The sequence below is a fragment of the Mastomys coucha genome, unplaced genomic scaffold (genome assembly GCF_008632895.1).
Source record: "Mastomys coucha isolate ucsf_1 unplaced genomic scaffold, UCSF_Mcou_1 pScaffold21, whole genome shotgun sequence".
Lineage (NCBI taxonomy): Eukaryota > Metazoa > Chordata > Mammalia > Rodentia > Muridae > Mastomys > Mastomys coucha.
Window position 1 is genome coordinate 99,367,760 of NW_022196904.1, and position 14,278 is coordinate 99,382,037.

The 14,278-nt window shown below is 38.9% G+C and overlaps 1 protein-coding gene across 8 annotated transcripts in view; it reads right to left on the reverse strand.

The window, feature by feature from the left end:
* Sbf2 (SET binding factor 2) overlaps positions 1 to 14,278 on the reverse strand; it is a 330,570-nt gene that overhangs the window by 273,503 nt on the left and 42,789 nt on the right. For 7 of the 8 annotated variants that reach the window (XM_031387848.1, XM_031387851.1, XM_031387855.1 and 4 more), the window contains exon 2: positions 1,823 to 1,911. In XM_031387848.1, the coding sequence (XP_031243708.1) occupies positions 1,823 to 1,911 (89 nt within the window). The remainder of the gene's footprint in view (positions 1 to 1,822; positions 1,912 to 14,278) is intronic. The other variant, XM_031387850.1, reaches the window with a different exon arrangement.

Here is a 14,278-nt window from a genome sequence, read left to right on the forward strand (position 1 = left end):
GAGCTCTGAGGGTACTAGTTAGTTCATATTGTTGTTCGTCCTAAGGGGCTGCAAACCCCTCAGCTCCTAATGGAGATTTCTAAACCATGCAAATGAGGAAAGAATCAACTTAGGGACTAGACAGCTAACAGTGGTTAAGGAGCACTGGTTCCTTTTGCATAGGACAATTCCCAGCACCCACATGGTGATTCACAATTGTCTGTAACTCCAGTTTCAGGTAATATGATGCCCTCTTCCAGTCTTCATGAGTACCAGGAATCATATGGTAGATACACATACAGGCAGGCAAAACACTCATAAAATAAAAATAAGAAAAAATAACTATTTTTCCTCTGAAAGAGATGCTAAAATACATGAAACAAACAGCAATTATAAACAATGAAAACAACTATGTAGGCTGGGTGTGAGGGAACGAACACACCTGTAAACCCACTCACTACTCATCAAATGGACTCAGAGTTCAAGGTCATAGTCTACACAGTGATCTTGAGACTAGCTGGGACTACAGGAGACTATTTCAAATAAAGTAAGATAACAAAGAATATCTGCCCAAACAAGCATCAACCTCACTTAAGCGCTACTGATCTACAGAAGCTATTGTTCTATGTATTTTAGATGCATTTTTCCTATTTTTGTCTTACTATAGGACTATGATATTAGTATTTCTAATATCCTCATTTCACAGATGAAGAATCTGAGGTTAAATAATTAACTAGTCAAAAGTCATACCACATAGGTAGGCCTTAAGCTGAGGCTTATGTTCAAGAGCCTGTATTCTCAACTACCACATCATTTAAAGACTCTGTGTGTGTGTGTGTGTGTGTGTGTGTGTGTGTGTGTGTGTGTGTGTGTGTATGCAACTTTATCTTTTTCAGACAAAGTCTGACCCTGAAGACCTGGCTATGCTGGAACTGTCCATGTAAATCAGTCTGGCCTCAAACTCACAGTGATTCACTTGCCTCTCCATCATGAGTTCTACGATTAAAACAGTGTGATGAGTTGAATATGCTTGGCCCAAGGAAATTAGCACTATTGCAAGGGGTGGCCTTGTTAGAGTAGGTGTGGCACTGTGGGGAAGGCTTTGAGGCTTAAGCTCTGCCCAGTGTGGATGAGAGTCCCCCTCCAGGCTGCCTTTCTATCAAGACATAGAACTCTCAGCTCTTTCTCCAACACAACGTCTGCCTGGATGCTGCCATGCTTCCCACCATGATGATAATGGACGAAACTGAAACTGAAAGCCAGTCCCAATTCAAGTTGTCCTTTATCTAAGTTGTCTTGGTCATGGTGTCTCATCACAGCAGTAAAACCCTAAGTAAGACAAATAAGGTGGAAAGTTGAAAAGCAAAGGTATTTTTCTGTTCGATGCAAAAGTGTGCTAAGGTTTCTCTTAAAGAACCAGAGGGTCTGAAGAGATAACTCAGCAGTTAAGAATAGCACCCATATGGTAGATCACAACTATCCATAACTCCAGTTTCAAAGGATCTTGTATCTTCTTCTGACTTCTGTGGGCACTAGGCACACACATGGTACCCATACACATATGCAAGCAAAACACATTCAACAAAACAAATAAAAATCTTTTTAAAACCCAACGTTTTTAAAGAATCAGAGGATTTCTGCTTTTGGATACATAAAGATCATTAATCTGTAATGCTAGCAAGCACATTGAATAGGGGAAAAGAACAGCATAGCAGACATTCTATAATTCATGTAATAAATTATTCTAACAATAGAATGAAATAAAAGTATTAAATAGGAAAAATATTATAGTAAAAGCTAAAATGTAGCAAAAAAAGACATCAGTATAAAGGCACCAACTTACCAATTCGATTCCCTGTGGGAAAGGCGTGTCATCCCAGTCCTGCTGTGGAAATCTCTGAATTATTTTCCCCAGACCTTCTCCTGGCCCTGCTGAGAAAAATCAAGATGAATCACTTATTAGATACTATAAAACCTGAATGAATACTTGTTATACTACTACTCTTTCCAAAAGATTTGAGTAAATTGATAGAGTAAACATTTTTTAAGTTTTAAGAAACATAGATATAAGCCGGCGGTAGTAGTGCACGCCTTTAATCCCAGCACTTGGGAAGCAGAGGCAGGCAGATTTCTGAGTTCAAGGCCAGCCTGGTCTACAGAGTGAGTTCTAGGACAGCCAGAGCTATACAGAGAAACCCTGTCTTGAAAAACCAAAAACAAAACAAACAAACAAAAAGAAACATAGATGTGTGCTTCTAAACATAATACTTGAAATAGCAGACAATCCCTTCACTAGCATGGACTGTCAGAGAAGCATTGACACATGAAAAGCTAGGCATTTACCATATCATGGTAGCCACCTATGTCCCAATTAAAGTAATTTTAAATGATAAATGGAAAGGTACTATAAGCACCAGATTTCAAGTATTGGTTAGAAGTACTGTCACATGTTCATTTTCCAGTCTAGCCTGAAATCTTACCACAGTCTAGGCAAAGTAGCCCTTCTAGCCTTAACAGATGACCTTTTAGGTGCCAAACACATTATGGCTACTAAATACTAAGGTGCTAATGGCTATAAGGAAGATGAACATCTTTAAAGAACTGAGCAATAAATAGGGGTTAACAGTACTCTTCTCTCTCCCTCCCTCCTCTCCCCCTCCATATACATATGGCTACCACCAACCAAAGAGCATATATGGGCTGGACCTAGGCCCCTACACATATGTAGCAGATGTGCAGCTTGGTCTTCATGTGGGTCCCCCAACAAATGAAGCAGCAGCTTACTATGACTCTGTTGTCTGCCTGTGGATCCTGTTCCCCTAACAGGGCTGTGGTGTCTGGCTTCAGTGGGAGAGGATATGCCTAGTCCTACAGTGACTTGATGTGCCAGGATGGGCTGGTTCTCAGAGGTAAAGGGAAGGAGTGATAGGGGAGGAGCCCTGTGAAGGGGGACTGGGAAGGGGTGGGGGTTGCAGTCAGAATGTAAAGCAAATAAATAAATTAATGGAAAAAGAAAAACTATATTTGGTACTTATTGATTTTACCAGCTGATATAATGAGTGTTTTCTATATGCTTAGAATGCATATGTATTCTGCTTGATTACAAAACCTTAAACTGAGAAATACTATTCTAATATATTATCTTCTTTTGTGATATAGTTATCTAAACAAGTAAATCAGTAGTTATCTAAAGAATACCTATAATGTCCATCTGCCCACATCTATGAAGGACAGTAGTTGTGTCTCATCCTGAGTAATCACTAACATGTAACTATGGTTACTGTTTCTTGTCTTCTCACTTTATGAAAATGAGATCAATAATTTGAGTGGCTTTGCTCAGATACTATCCATAATTTCTGTAATGTATTAGTTAGTAAGATATTTGTTGAATAAATTAATAGGATTATTGTATGTGTAGGGTACCTATAAACTGTCAAGAAATGTATTACTAGAATTACCTGGATTTAAAAGATAGCTTACATAAACAAATTCGTATTCTAAAAAAATTTTAACAGAAGAAAACACCTTAAAGAAAATACATAGCTAAAAAGATGTATAAAAGGGAGTGGAGCAACAGGAGGAGTTGGTGGGAAAGAAAGGACTGGAATTTTTTTGTTTTGGTTTGGTTTGGTTTGGTTTTGGTTTTGGTTTTTGGTTTTTTCCAAGACAGGGTTTCTCTGCATAGCCCTGGCTGTCCTTGAACTCACTCTGTAGACCAGGCTGGCCTCGAACTCAGAAATCCGCCTGCCTCCCAAGTGTTGGGATTAAAGGCATGCACCACAACCGCCCGGCTAGGACTGGAAATTTTATAAACATAGTTTTCATGTACAGATTTTTTAAAAATTTTAAAAAATATCTGTGCTAGGTGTATCACACCTCTAATCCTTGTTAGAGGCAGAGGTAGACAGATTTTTATGAATTCAAAACTACCTAGTCTATACTGCAAATTCCAGGCCAGCCAGGGCTACACAGGAAGCCCCAGTTTTGCTATTGTTCTGTTTAAATAAATAAAAAGAAAGAAACAAGGGAGGGGGATGGAGGGAGGAGAGGACCAGGGAAGAAAAGCAAAGGAAAGAGAAGAAAAGAAAAGAAAAGAGAAGGACCTGTTCGATAAAGCTCCTATATGAGCTGGTGATACAATTCAGAAGAAGAGTGCTTGCTTAATTGAATTCCTTGGCTTCAATCTCCAGCACTAAAGAAAAGAAAAAGGAAAAAAGAACAAGACCTCAGGCAACCACAGGAGTTTATATGTGGAAGTAAAGGCATGGAGCAGACGGAGAAGTATTCTACATACAGATTTATCAAGGGAGCAAAACAGACATGTAGGAAGAAAACAAATGCCATCAAAGACTGCCTAGCTCTCCAGGCTCTGTCTCCTCCACTAATCTGGAAGCACCATGGCACCTTAAACAGCTAAGCTCTACTTAAAATACTTCTCCATTCCTTAACACAGTATGAGTCTGGATTTTTGTCACTGGAGTACAAACTAAACCATACAATAAGAGGCACCTTGCTTGATCAAACTCTCTCAAACTATTGAACCTGGAAACAACTATATAAAATGATAATCTCTTCAAAAAATCTTAAAAAGAAAGGTTAGCAATACATGATAACGTTGTTCAAATAGTTGGTATAGAGAAGATATATTGGGGAAGACCCAAGGCAAAGTATATGTTTTTGAGTTAATACAAAAGAAAGGACAAAGTTCAAACATACAGCATCCATATAAAAAATCCAAATGTGTCAGTGCAATGCCTGTAATTCTAGCACTGGGAAGGTAAAAACAGGGGACATCCTTGGAGCTTCCTGGCTAACCTTAACAGGTAACACTCAGGTTGAGTAAGAGACTTAATTCAAAACAACACACACACACACACACACACAGAGTGAAGGATAATAATTGAGATAATGCAGGACCTGAACCTCTGGCCTCCTTGTGTATGTGTACACACTTACATACACATACACACATAGGCATCACACATACACAACAGAATGAATTATTACTTTCTTTATTTACATGTCATATGATAACTCCTTTCCTGGTTTCCCTTCTGAAACCAATCATGATTTTCTTTCTTTCTTTTTTGTTTTTAAAAAGATTTATTTTTATTTATTTTATGTGTATGAGTACACTGTAGCTGTACAGATGGCCATGAGCCAGCTCCGCCCCGCTCGCTCTGCCCTGCTCGCTCCAGAGTAATTCACTATAGCTGACTTCAGACGCACCACGGAAGGAGTTGCAGAGACTAACTATGGAGTAGAGACTGAAGGAAGGACAAGCCAGCCTGATATAGCTATCTCCTGAGAGGCTCTGACAGTACCTGACTAATACAGATATAGAGGCTCACAGCCATCCATTGAACTGAGTACAGGGTCCCCAGTGAAGGAGTTAGAGAAAGGACCAAAGGAGCTGAAGGGTTTGCAGCCCCTTAGGACGAACAACAATATGAACTAACTAGTACCCTCAGAGCTCCTTAGGGACTCAACCACCAACCAAGGAGTATACATGGTGGGACTGATTGTTCTGGCAACATGTGTATATTAGAGGATTGCAAAATCAATCATCAATGGGAGGAGAGGTCCTTGGTCCTGTGAAGGTTCTCTGCCCCAGTGTAGGGGAATGCCAGAGCCAATAATTGGGAGAGGGTGGGGTGGCAAGCATGGGGATGGGGGAGCCAACAGGGGTTTGTTCTTGTTGCTTTTGTTTGTTTGTTTGTTCCTAGGAGGGGAAACTGGGAAAAGAAAAATCATATAACATGTAAATAAAGAAAATATCTAATTAAAAAAAAAAAAAAAAGAAAGAAGAGGGCATCCAAATCATTACCGGTGGTTGTGAGCCACCATGTGGTTGCTGGGAATTGAACTCAAGACCTTCAGAAGAGCAGTCAGTGCTCTTACCCGCTGAACCATCTTGTCAGATTTTAGGTCATAATTGACTGTCAATAATAATTAAGCCAAACATGTTGAGTCCTCAAAAAAAATGGGAGATAGAAATGCAGAGACTACCAAGATGATGGATCAAGCAAATACTTTAAAAAGGAAGAGGAGCTATTACTGAAACCCTAAGTGACAATAAACAACAAAAAGTCACCAACAGGTGCTAACAAGTTGTTTACAGTTGCTACCAAGCTAAATCTTCACCCAGCTAGTCCATATGACTAGAGAACTAGCATCTTCATCAAATTACAGAAGCCAAACACTGCCATTTGATATTTTGATGCAGCCACTGAAATAAATCCCCAATTCATCCCAGCTACACAATACTGGCCACTGGAAAGAAGAAACCCATGTTCTTCACTTTGCTTATGAACTAGGTTAAAGGTGAAATGCCAGTACAAAGCTGAAATAATTTCAACTGCATGCTGACCATGAAAATAGTGAGAATGAAAACATGAAGTGAGAGATTAAAGAAACAGAACTAAAGAAGAGCATTAAAAAGCTCAAGGGCAGGAAGCAGCAGATGGTGATCAAGAGTTCAGCATGGCTCTTTTCCAGGTGGCCTTCCTGATGGGAAAGCCTGGTAATTTTCTTGGAGGAATGCCTGGAATGGGAAAGAGCATGCTTATAATGGCAAGAATGCCTGGACTCAATGAAATTCTTAGTGATCAGAAGTTTTTGCAACCATAGATTCGGAAGTTATAGTATCTGTCTTGTATTTGTGTTGCTGTGATAAATACCCTGACAAAAGCTGTTTCAGGAAAAACAGATTTCTTTTAGCTCACAGTTCCAGGTTACAGTCCATCACAGCAGAAAGATCAGCTTCAGGGAGTTGGTCATATTACATCCATCATCAGGAACAGAAAGCAAGGAATGCATACCAGCTTGTGCTCATCTCACTTTTTTCAGTCCTTATTACAGTTCAGGATCCACTGCCTTGGGAATGGTACCACCAACAGTGGGTGGGTTTTCCCATCTCAAGATAACTGACGTGCCTAAAGGCCAACCTGACACGGACAATCCCTTACTGAGACTTTCTTCGGGTCAGCAGGGTTGGCAGCAAGCACTTTTACCTGATGAGCTATCTTGTTAGTCTATGTTTTTACTTTTTATTTCAATAAAACTACTACTACTATTTTTATGCATGTCTGCATGACCAGTTCAATGTTTTTGGTTGACTATGGTGGTTGAATGAGAGTGACCTCCAAAGGCTCATATATTGGGATGCTTGGTCTAAAGAACCCTGATATCTTTTATTCTCTTGAATTAACTGTCTCTGAGGCTCACTGGCTCCATCTGCTAACCTAGGCCTAGTCCTGGAAGCTTCTAGCCTCCATACAATCTTATCTAGGCCTAGAATGTTTTCAGCCTCTGAGACTTGGTGCTGAATAAGCTCACCCTTTCTTGTTGTTTCTGAACTCTGGCAGGCTCGATCAATTTACCTGTTCTGGCTCAAACTCCTCTCCAAACTGACTCAATCTGGCTTCTCTCTCTCAGCCTCTCCTGAACTGCTCTGCTTGGCCTATTACTAACTTTAGCAATATGTTTTAATCTTCTGGCTCCTTCTTATTCTCTGGCTTGTTCTGTCTTCACCTGTGTCTAGCTTCTCTCTTCAACCTGTCTCTCTGTAAAACCCTCCTCTTATCTCCTTCCTGTCCCCTCCTCCCCTTCCTTCTCTGCACTGCCTGTAAAGTTTCCTCTCTCTTCTCGTGAGAGTAGAGCATATCCTATTCTGTCAAGTCTGTCTCTGATTCGTCCCTTTGTCTGCCACTCAATTAGGCATCTCTTTCAAACATGGGTGCTTCCTTCAACAAACTAATTTTACCTTTATCATTTGGGCTTAAAGGTATGTACTAAGGGTGTGTCTGTATTCCAGCCAGAGAGATTAAAAGTGTCTGCTAAGGGCTGAGCCGCACCACAACTAGAAACAAGTTTATCTAGTAAATAAAACAGTAAAAACAATATTTCTCTATAAATTACATATATTTATACTTATGCTTTGTCACAACAGAGACATTATTGCTCATTAGAATTTTTGGATGCTTTGCTTTGAGGTTGCTTGCTCTTTCTTTTTTAATGACAAAAATTCTCCCTACACTGTCCAGCTTAACTTTGGCAGGTTCATGTTTCCTTTCTGCCTCAGCCAAGCGGGGTTCGAAGTGTAATCAAATATCCTGCAACACCCTCACTAATACAGCTGCTGTGTGACACAATCTGTGACACATAAAACTGCATAATACAATGAACAGGAAAGGTAAATAATACAGAAAACTGTTATCAAAAGTAGAGCTGTTACTGTGATAAATGTGACCAGATGGTTTTTAGACCTTTACACCTAGTTTGTAGGAGGAATATGGAAGATTTTGAAACTTTACAAAAGCCCATGGATGCTGAGGAGAGTTTAACTGGCCATTTCTTTGGAGTTCTGAAGTCCAGAAGGTCAAGACAAATGATGACAGTGGAAGCCCAGCTCACTGGCTTTAGGGAAGAGAAAATGACTCTTATCGGTAACTGGAAGAACGCTTGCCTGGCATGCACATACCCCTGACTTCAATCCCTAGTACCAAATAAACTGGGAATGATAGCATATACCTGTTATATCAACATCTGAAAGATAGCAGCAAGAGGATCAGTAGTTTAAGGTCATTACTCAACAATGTAGTGACTGTGACCTACTCTTAGTTACATAAAATCATGTCAAAAAAAAAAAACAGAAAAGAAGGAAAAGAAAGAATTAAGTATATACTTAATAGCTAGATCATGATTTCTAGATATTTCTCTCCAATGAAAGCTAAGACTTAGAGAAACAGATTATTCCAGAACTTAGTCCAAGTATCTGAGAATCTTATAGTATCAAAAACTAAAGCATTACTTTTAATATGGAAGCCAGCATGGTGGTGGGTGCCTATACTCAAATACACAGAAGGCTGAGGCAGAAAGAAAACTTGAGTCTGCCAAAGTTAAGATGGACAATGTAGGGAGAATTTGTCTTTAAAAAAGAAACAGCAAGGAACCTCAAATAGCATCCAAAAAATGTAATTAATAAGTAATAATAGTGTGACAAAGCACAAATATGTATGTTTGTAAGTAACATGTATGTAAGTAAGTAATTAGATGAACAAATATGGACAAAGAAAGCATAAATGTCCTGCATAGAATTCATACATATATATTTGCTCTTCAGGAGATGAACCTTAATTTTAATGTTCCTCCCTTGAGAAAAGGCTGAATTTAAGGCCTTGTTTCCAAATAATAAGCTCTAACAGGAAGAAAACGGCAGCAAGAGCTGAGAAACCTTACATATACTAATCTTAACCAAGTGAAAAAGCTCAACCTCATCAGTGATGTCGCTGACTCTGTGTAGGTTCTGAGGCAATGAAAATCCAATGAAGCATCTGATAATCCCCCAAAACCATACCCCTGATTTAATCACCAGAAAATATCAAACAAACTAAATTGAGGGACACTCTTAACAATGCTTAACTAGGTGCTGAAGAGCTGGCTCTCTGGGTAAAGTCCTGGCTGTGTAAACATAACAACCTGAGTACAATCCCCAGTGCCTGCCCACCCCAAGCATGTTGCTGCTCCTGTAACCACAAAATTGGGGAAGCTGAGATGGGAGGATCCCTGAGGCTTGCTAGCCACCCAGTCTAGCACATTAGAAAGTTCCAGATTCATTAAGAGAACCTGTCTCAAAAGATAAGGTGGAAAGTAATTGAAGAACACTCCTGATGTGGAACTCTAGCCTTCACATGTACCCCCAACACCTGCACACATACCAACTGTAGTGGTTTGAGTAAGAATAACCTCAAGAGGCGCATATATTTGAATGCTTAGTCGCAAGGGAGTAGCACTATTTGAAAAGATAAGAAGGGTTAGGAGGTGTGTGGCCTTGCTGGAGGAAATGCATAAGTGGGGATGGCTTTAGGGTTTCAAAGTCTATGCCAGGTCCAGTCTCACTTTCCCTAATTATGGATCAGGATACAGTTGCTCTCAGTTACTGCTCCAGTGCCTTCGTGCATGTCACCATTCTCCCTTCCATGACAATAAAGAACTAAACCTCTGAAACTGTAAGCAAGGCACCAATTAAATGCTTTCTTTTATAAGAGCTAACTTAATCATGGTGGCTCTTCACAGCAATAGAATAGTGACTAAGATGTGCACTTGAGCGCATGCACACACACACGCACACGCACACGCATATGCACATGCACTAACACACACATTACCAGTGCATATTCTACAGAACTGCAAAACAAAGCACATACTAAGTCTGTCACACTCATAGGTCAGTGGACACTAAGAAGGCATAAAGATAACTTAAAATCTAGTCTTGACTTGCATCCTAAACTAAAAGATATCAAAAATGGTTAAAAATCTAAATACAGTCTATAATTAATCCTAATAATCAACTAATCTTAATTTATCAGCTTTGAAAAGATTAAGGATGATAATTTTAATAATTGTCCAAAAATGTGAAAAATCTGTTTACATTTCTTCTTTGTATCCAAATTGTTCAAAACTAAAATATTTTTAAAAACAAAGCAAAACACAAAACCAAAATGACTTTTGTGTTTCTTCTTAAGAATAAAGCAGCAGGCCTCTAATCCCAGCACTCAGAAAGCTAAGGCAGGCCGACAGATTTCTGTAAATTGAGGCCAGCCTGGTCTACATAGCATACTCCAGGACAGCCAAGGCTACACAGTGAGAGCCTGTCTCAAACAAAACAAAATCAATATTCAAAGATGTCCCTTGGTGTTTGTGGTAATTTGAATGAGAAGTATCCTCTATAGTCTCGTGTATCTGAACACTTGATTTAAGAAGGTTATAGAATCTTTTAAGGAGGAAGAACATTGCTGGAAGAAGTGAGCTACTGAGGGGGCTAGCTTTGAAACCTGGACCCACTTCTTATTCTCTCTGCTTCCTGTATCAGTAAATGTTATCAGCCAGTTTGTTCCTGTTGCTATGCCGATGCCAAAGTGAGGGGCACAATCCCTATGGATCCACAGGCTCAAATAAATCCTTTCTTCCTTCAAGTTGCTTTTATCAAAGTTTTATCAAAGCAACAAAAAATAACTAATGCACTATTTCATTGTATTTTCCAGGGCTGGGTGATAGAGAAAAAACCTGGTACTTTACAGATGTAAGTGTATATTCTACCACTTACTACACACACACACACACACACACACACACACACACACACACACACCAGCCTTTAACAGTGTTTTATATTTGGTAAATGATGTTTGGTAAAATTATACTTTCATTAGGCAAATTTTTTCAAAAATGAGACCATCATTTCTTTCAATTGGTTGTGCTTGTTCTGCATACTAGAAGCTGAATCTATTATGGCACCAATTTGTTCAGCTGGCTAAACAGAAGTTTCTTATCTCCTATACAATAAATTTAAATAATGATATCACTGCACAAGACAAGGAGATTATGTTCCCACCCCCATGTTAAAGAAGAAAAATTATTATATTCTATTAGAAAAAGTTGCTAAAAATAATCTATCAGTGGATGCTAATGATTGGAAGGGATGAGAGGTTTCTAATGTGCTGGTTAAAGTTGTGTTTCTATGTCTGTATTCTGATTACAGTAGTATCTTTACTTAGCAAAATTCATCAAGTATTGTGATATGGTATTGTTTAGTATGTCTGTCATACTTTGAAGAATAATTTTTAAGCTAATCATATACATATATATACACATATATATACATGTATATATATGTGTGTGTATATACATATATATATATATATATATATATACTGTGTGATACAGCCATATCACTTAAAAGAAATGAAAAGACAAAGATACACACTCATAGTAGGCTTTATTATGATAGTTTCAAGTTGCAAATGACCCTAGTTTTTTCTTTGTTTTTTGTTTATTTGTTTCAAGACAGGGTTTCTCTATAGCCCTGGCTGTCCTGGAACTCACTCCATAGACCAGACTGGCCTTGAACTCAGAAATCCGCCTGCCTCTGCCTCCCAAGTGCTGGGATTAAAGGCATGCGCCACCAGTGCCTGGCTGACCTTAGTATTTCAATAAGTGGCAGTGAACATAGGTGAATATAAACCAGAAAGAGAACCCTGTCCATTAAAGCTTAAGGAGAATTCTTTTCTCTCTCCACATCCCTACTGTTTTTATATATGCATCTTTGGTGTAATAATTACAAGATAGGTATGTTTAGATTAATTTGAATAACTTTAGACTCCCAAAATATACAGCATGTATTTTGTTGTTTGGTATACTAGGTTGAATTATCTATCTACAATTACCTAAATACAGAGAACAAACTTTATTTGGAAACAATGTCTTTGCAGATATAATTGGTTAAGATGAGGTCATGCTGAACTAGAGTGGACCCAACTCCAATGACTGGTGTCATAAGAAAAAAAAAAACATAAACACATACAAACATGGGGGAATTGCAGGTACAAGAAGCTCTGCTGCTGTCACCAGGACAATTTGAGTAGCGATATTTGGGTACAGTAACACTCTACCTCTACTTTCCAAGTGCCAGGATTATGAGCATATGCCACCATGCCAGGTTTCTTCAGTGCTGAGGACTGAAGGCAAGGTCTTCTACCAAGTAAGCCACATCCCCAGAACACCTGTTCTATTTCTTTAGTCAGTTTGAAATGCTTTTAAAACTCTATGCCTAAACTGGGAATGGAGTGATAGCTCACAAGCTCTAATCCCAGCACCTGGGAGGCAGGGGCAGGTGGATTTCTGAGCTTGAGGCCAGCCTGGCTTACATAAACTCTGTCTGAAAAAACAAAACAAACATAAAAACCTCTATGCCTGTTACCTACTGTATTCATACTACTCAAACAGCCCTTCCAGAATATCCTTTCATAAAACCATAATAATAAAATACATAACCAATATTAGCATGAGACTATTTTCCTCCCAAAAGAAAAAAGTCAAGTTTAAAATATGTCACAGTATATTCCTTATGTTAGTTCCACGGCTTTTACTCATCCTATCTGCAAACAGTTACCTTGGATCCCCTTGTAACTATTCTCTTTCTCACTGAGACAACTACCATCCAGAAAAGGGCTTCAACAAAAAAGCACAATAGTAGAAAACTAAACTTCTGGCATCTGGGATATACAAAATTAACTTGTTCATCTTAATATGATACGGGTTAATCAAAAGAATTTTAAAATGCTCAAATTACCCACTCTTAATTTATAAAATTTGCTTTTCAATAAAAAACATTTTTTAAAAATGCTATATTCTTACTATCCAGAAGGCTGTGTAATAATGCCAAAATTACTAGAAACACAAACCTCACCAAAATAAGTAGATCTAATTGTGTCTGTACAGACCCAGTTCCAAAGGATAAGAAGGGGAAAACTATTTGTTAATAGAAAGAATGCAAGAAGTCATCTACAAAAGGCTTTCCTATCTGAACTACTTTGAATTTAATAAAACAAGACTGTTTTTTCAACTGAAACAAGTCTTTTGTGGCTATTCAATAATATAGATAGAAATATAATGTGATTTCCCAGGTTTTTTTTTCACAATAATCTCCTATTATTCAAAAGATTTATTTGGAATACACAAATTTTTTCCCTCCAAGTTAAATTTAGCAAAGAGCCCATGGGCTTTTACACAACTAAGTAAGAAGGCTTTTTATCCCTGACACAGAGTCTCCTATTGGCCCAAGCCTTAAACTCATTATATAGCTGAGGATGTCCTTGGATTCCTAATCCTCCTTCATCCACCTTTTAAGTGTTGATATTACAGATGTATACAATTATGACAGTTGTGCAGTGTGGGGGGAAGAATTCCTGCATGCCAAATTATTCCTGCCCCTGAAGGCCAAGAATACATATTGAACACAATGCATAAAGAACAAAATATGTCATTAAGAAAATAAATGGGAGCTGGGCGTGGTGGCGCACGCCTTTAATCCCAGCACTTGAGAGGCAGAGGCAGGTGGATTTCTGAGTTCGAGGCCAGCCTGGTCTACAGAGTGAGTTCCAGGACAGCCCAGGCTACACAGAGAAACCCTGTCTCGAAAAGCAACAACAAAAAAAAAAAAGAAAGAAAGAAAATAAATGGGGCAGACAGCCCTGTTATGCCCATGCCCACTACTCTCTATATAGTATACTTGTGTAGTGTACTGAAATTGGTTTATTCAAAAACAGCAGGTTCAGCCCGGCAATGGTAGCGAATGCCTTTAATCCCAGTAGCCGGAGGCTAGTCAGGTCTACAGCGGGAGTTCCAGCGCAGCCAGGGCAAGATGCAGAGAAACTATGTCTCAAAAAAACAAAAACAGCCGGGCGGTGGTGGCGCACGCCTTTAATCCTAGCACTTGGGAGGCAGAGGCAGGCGGATT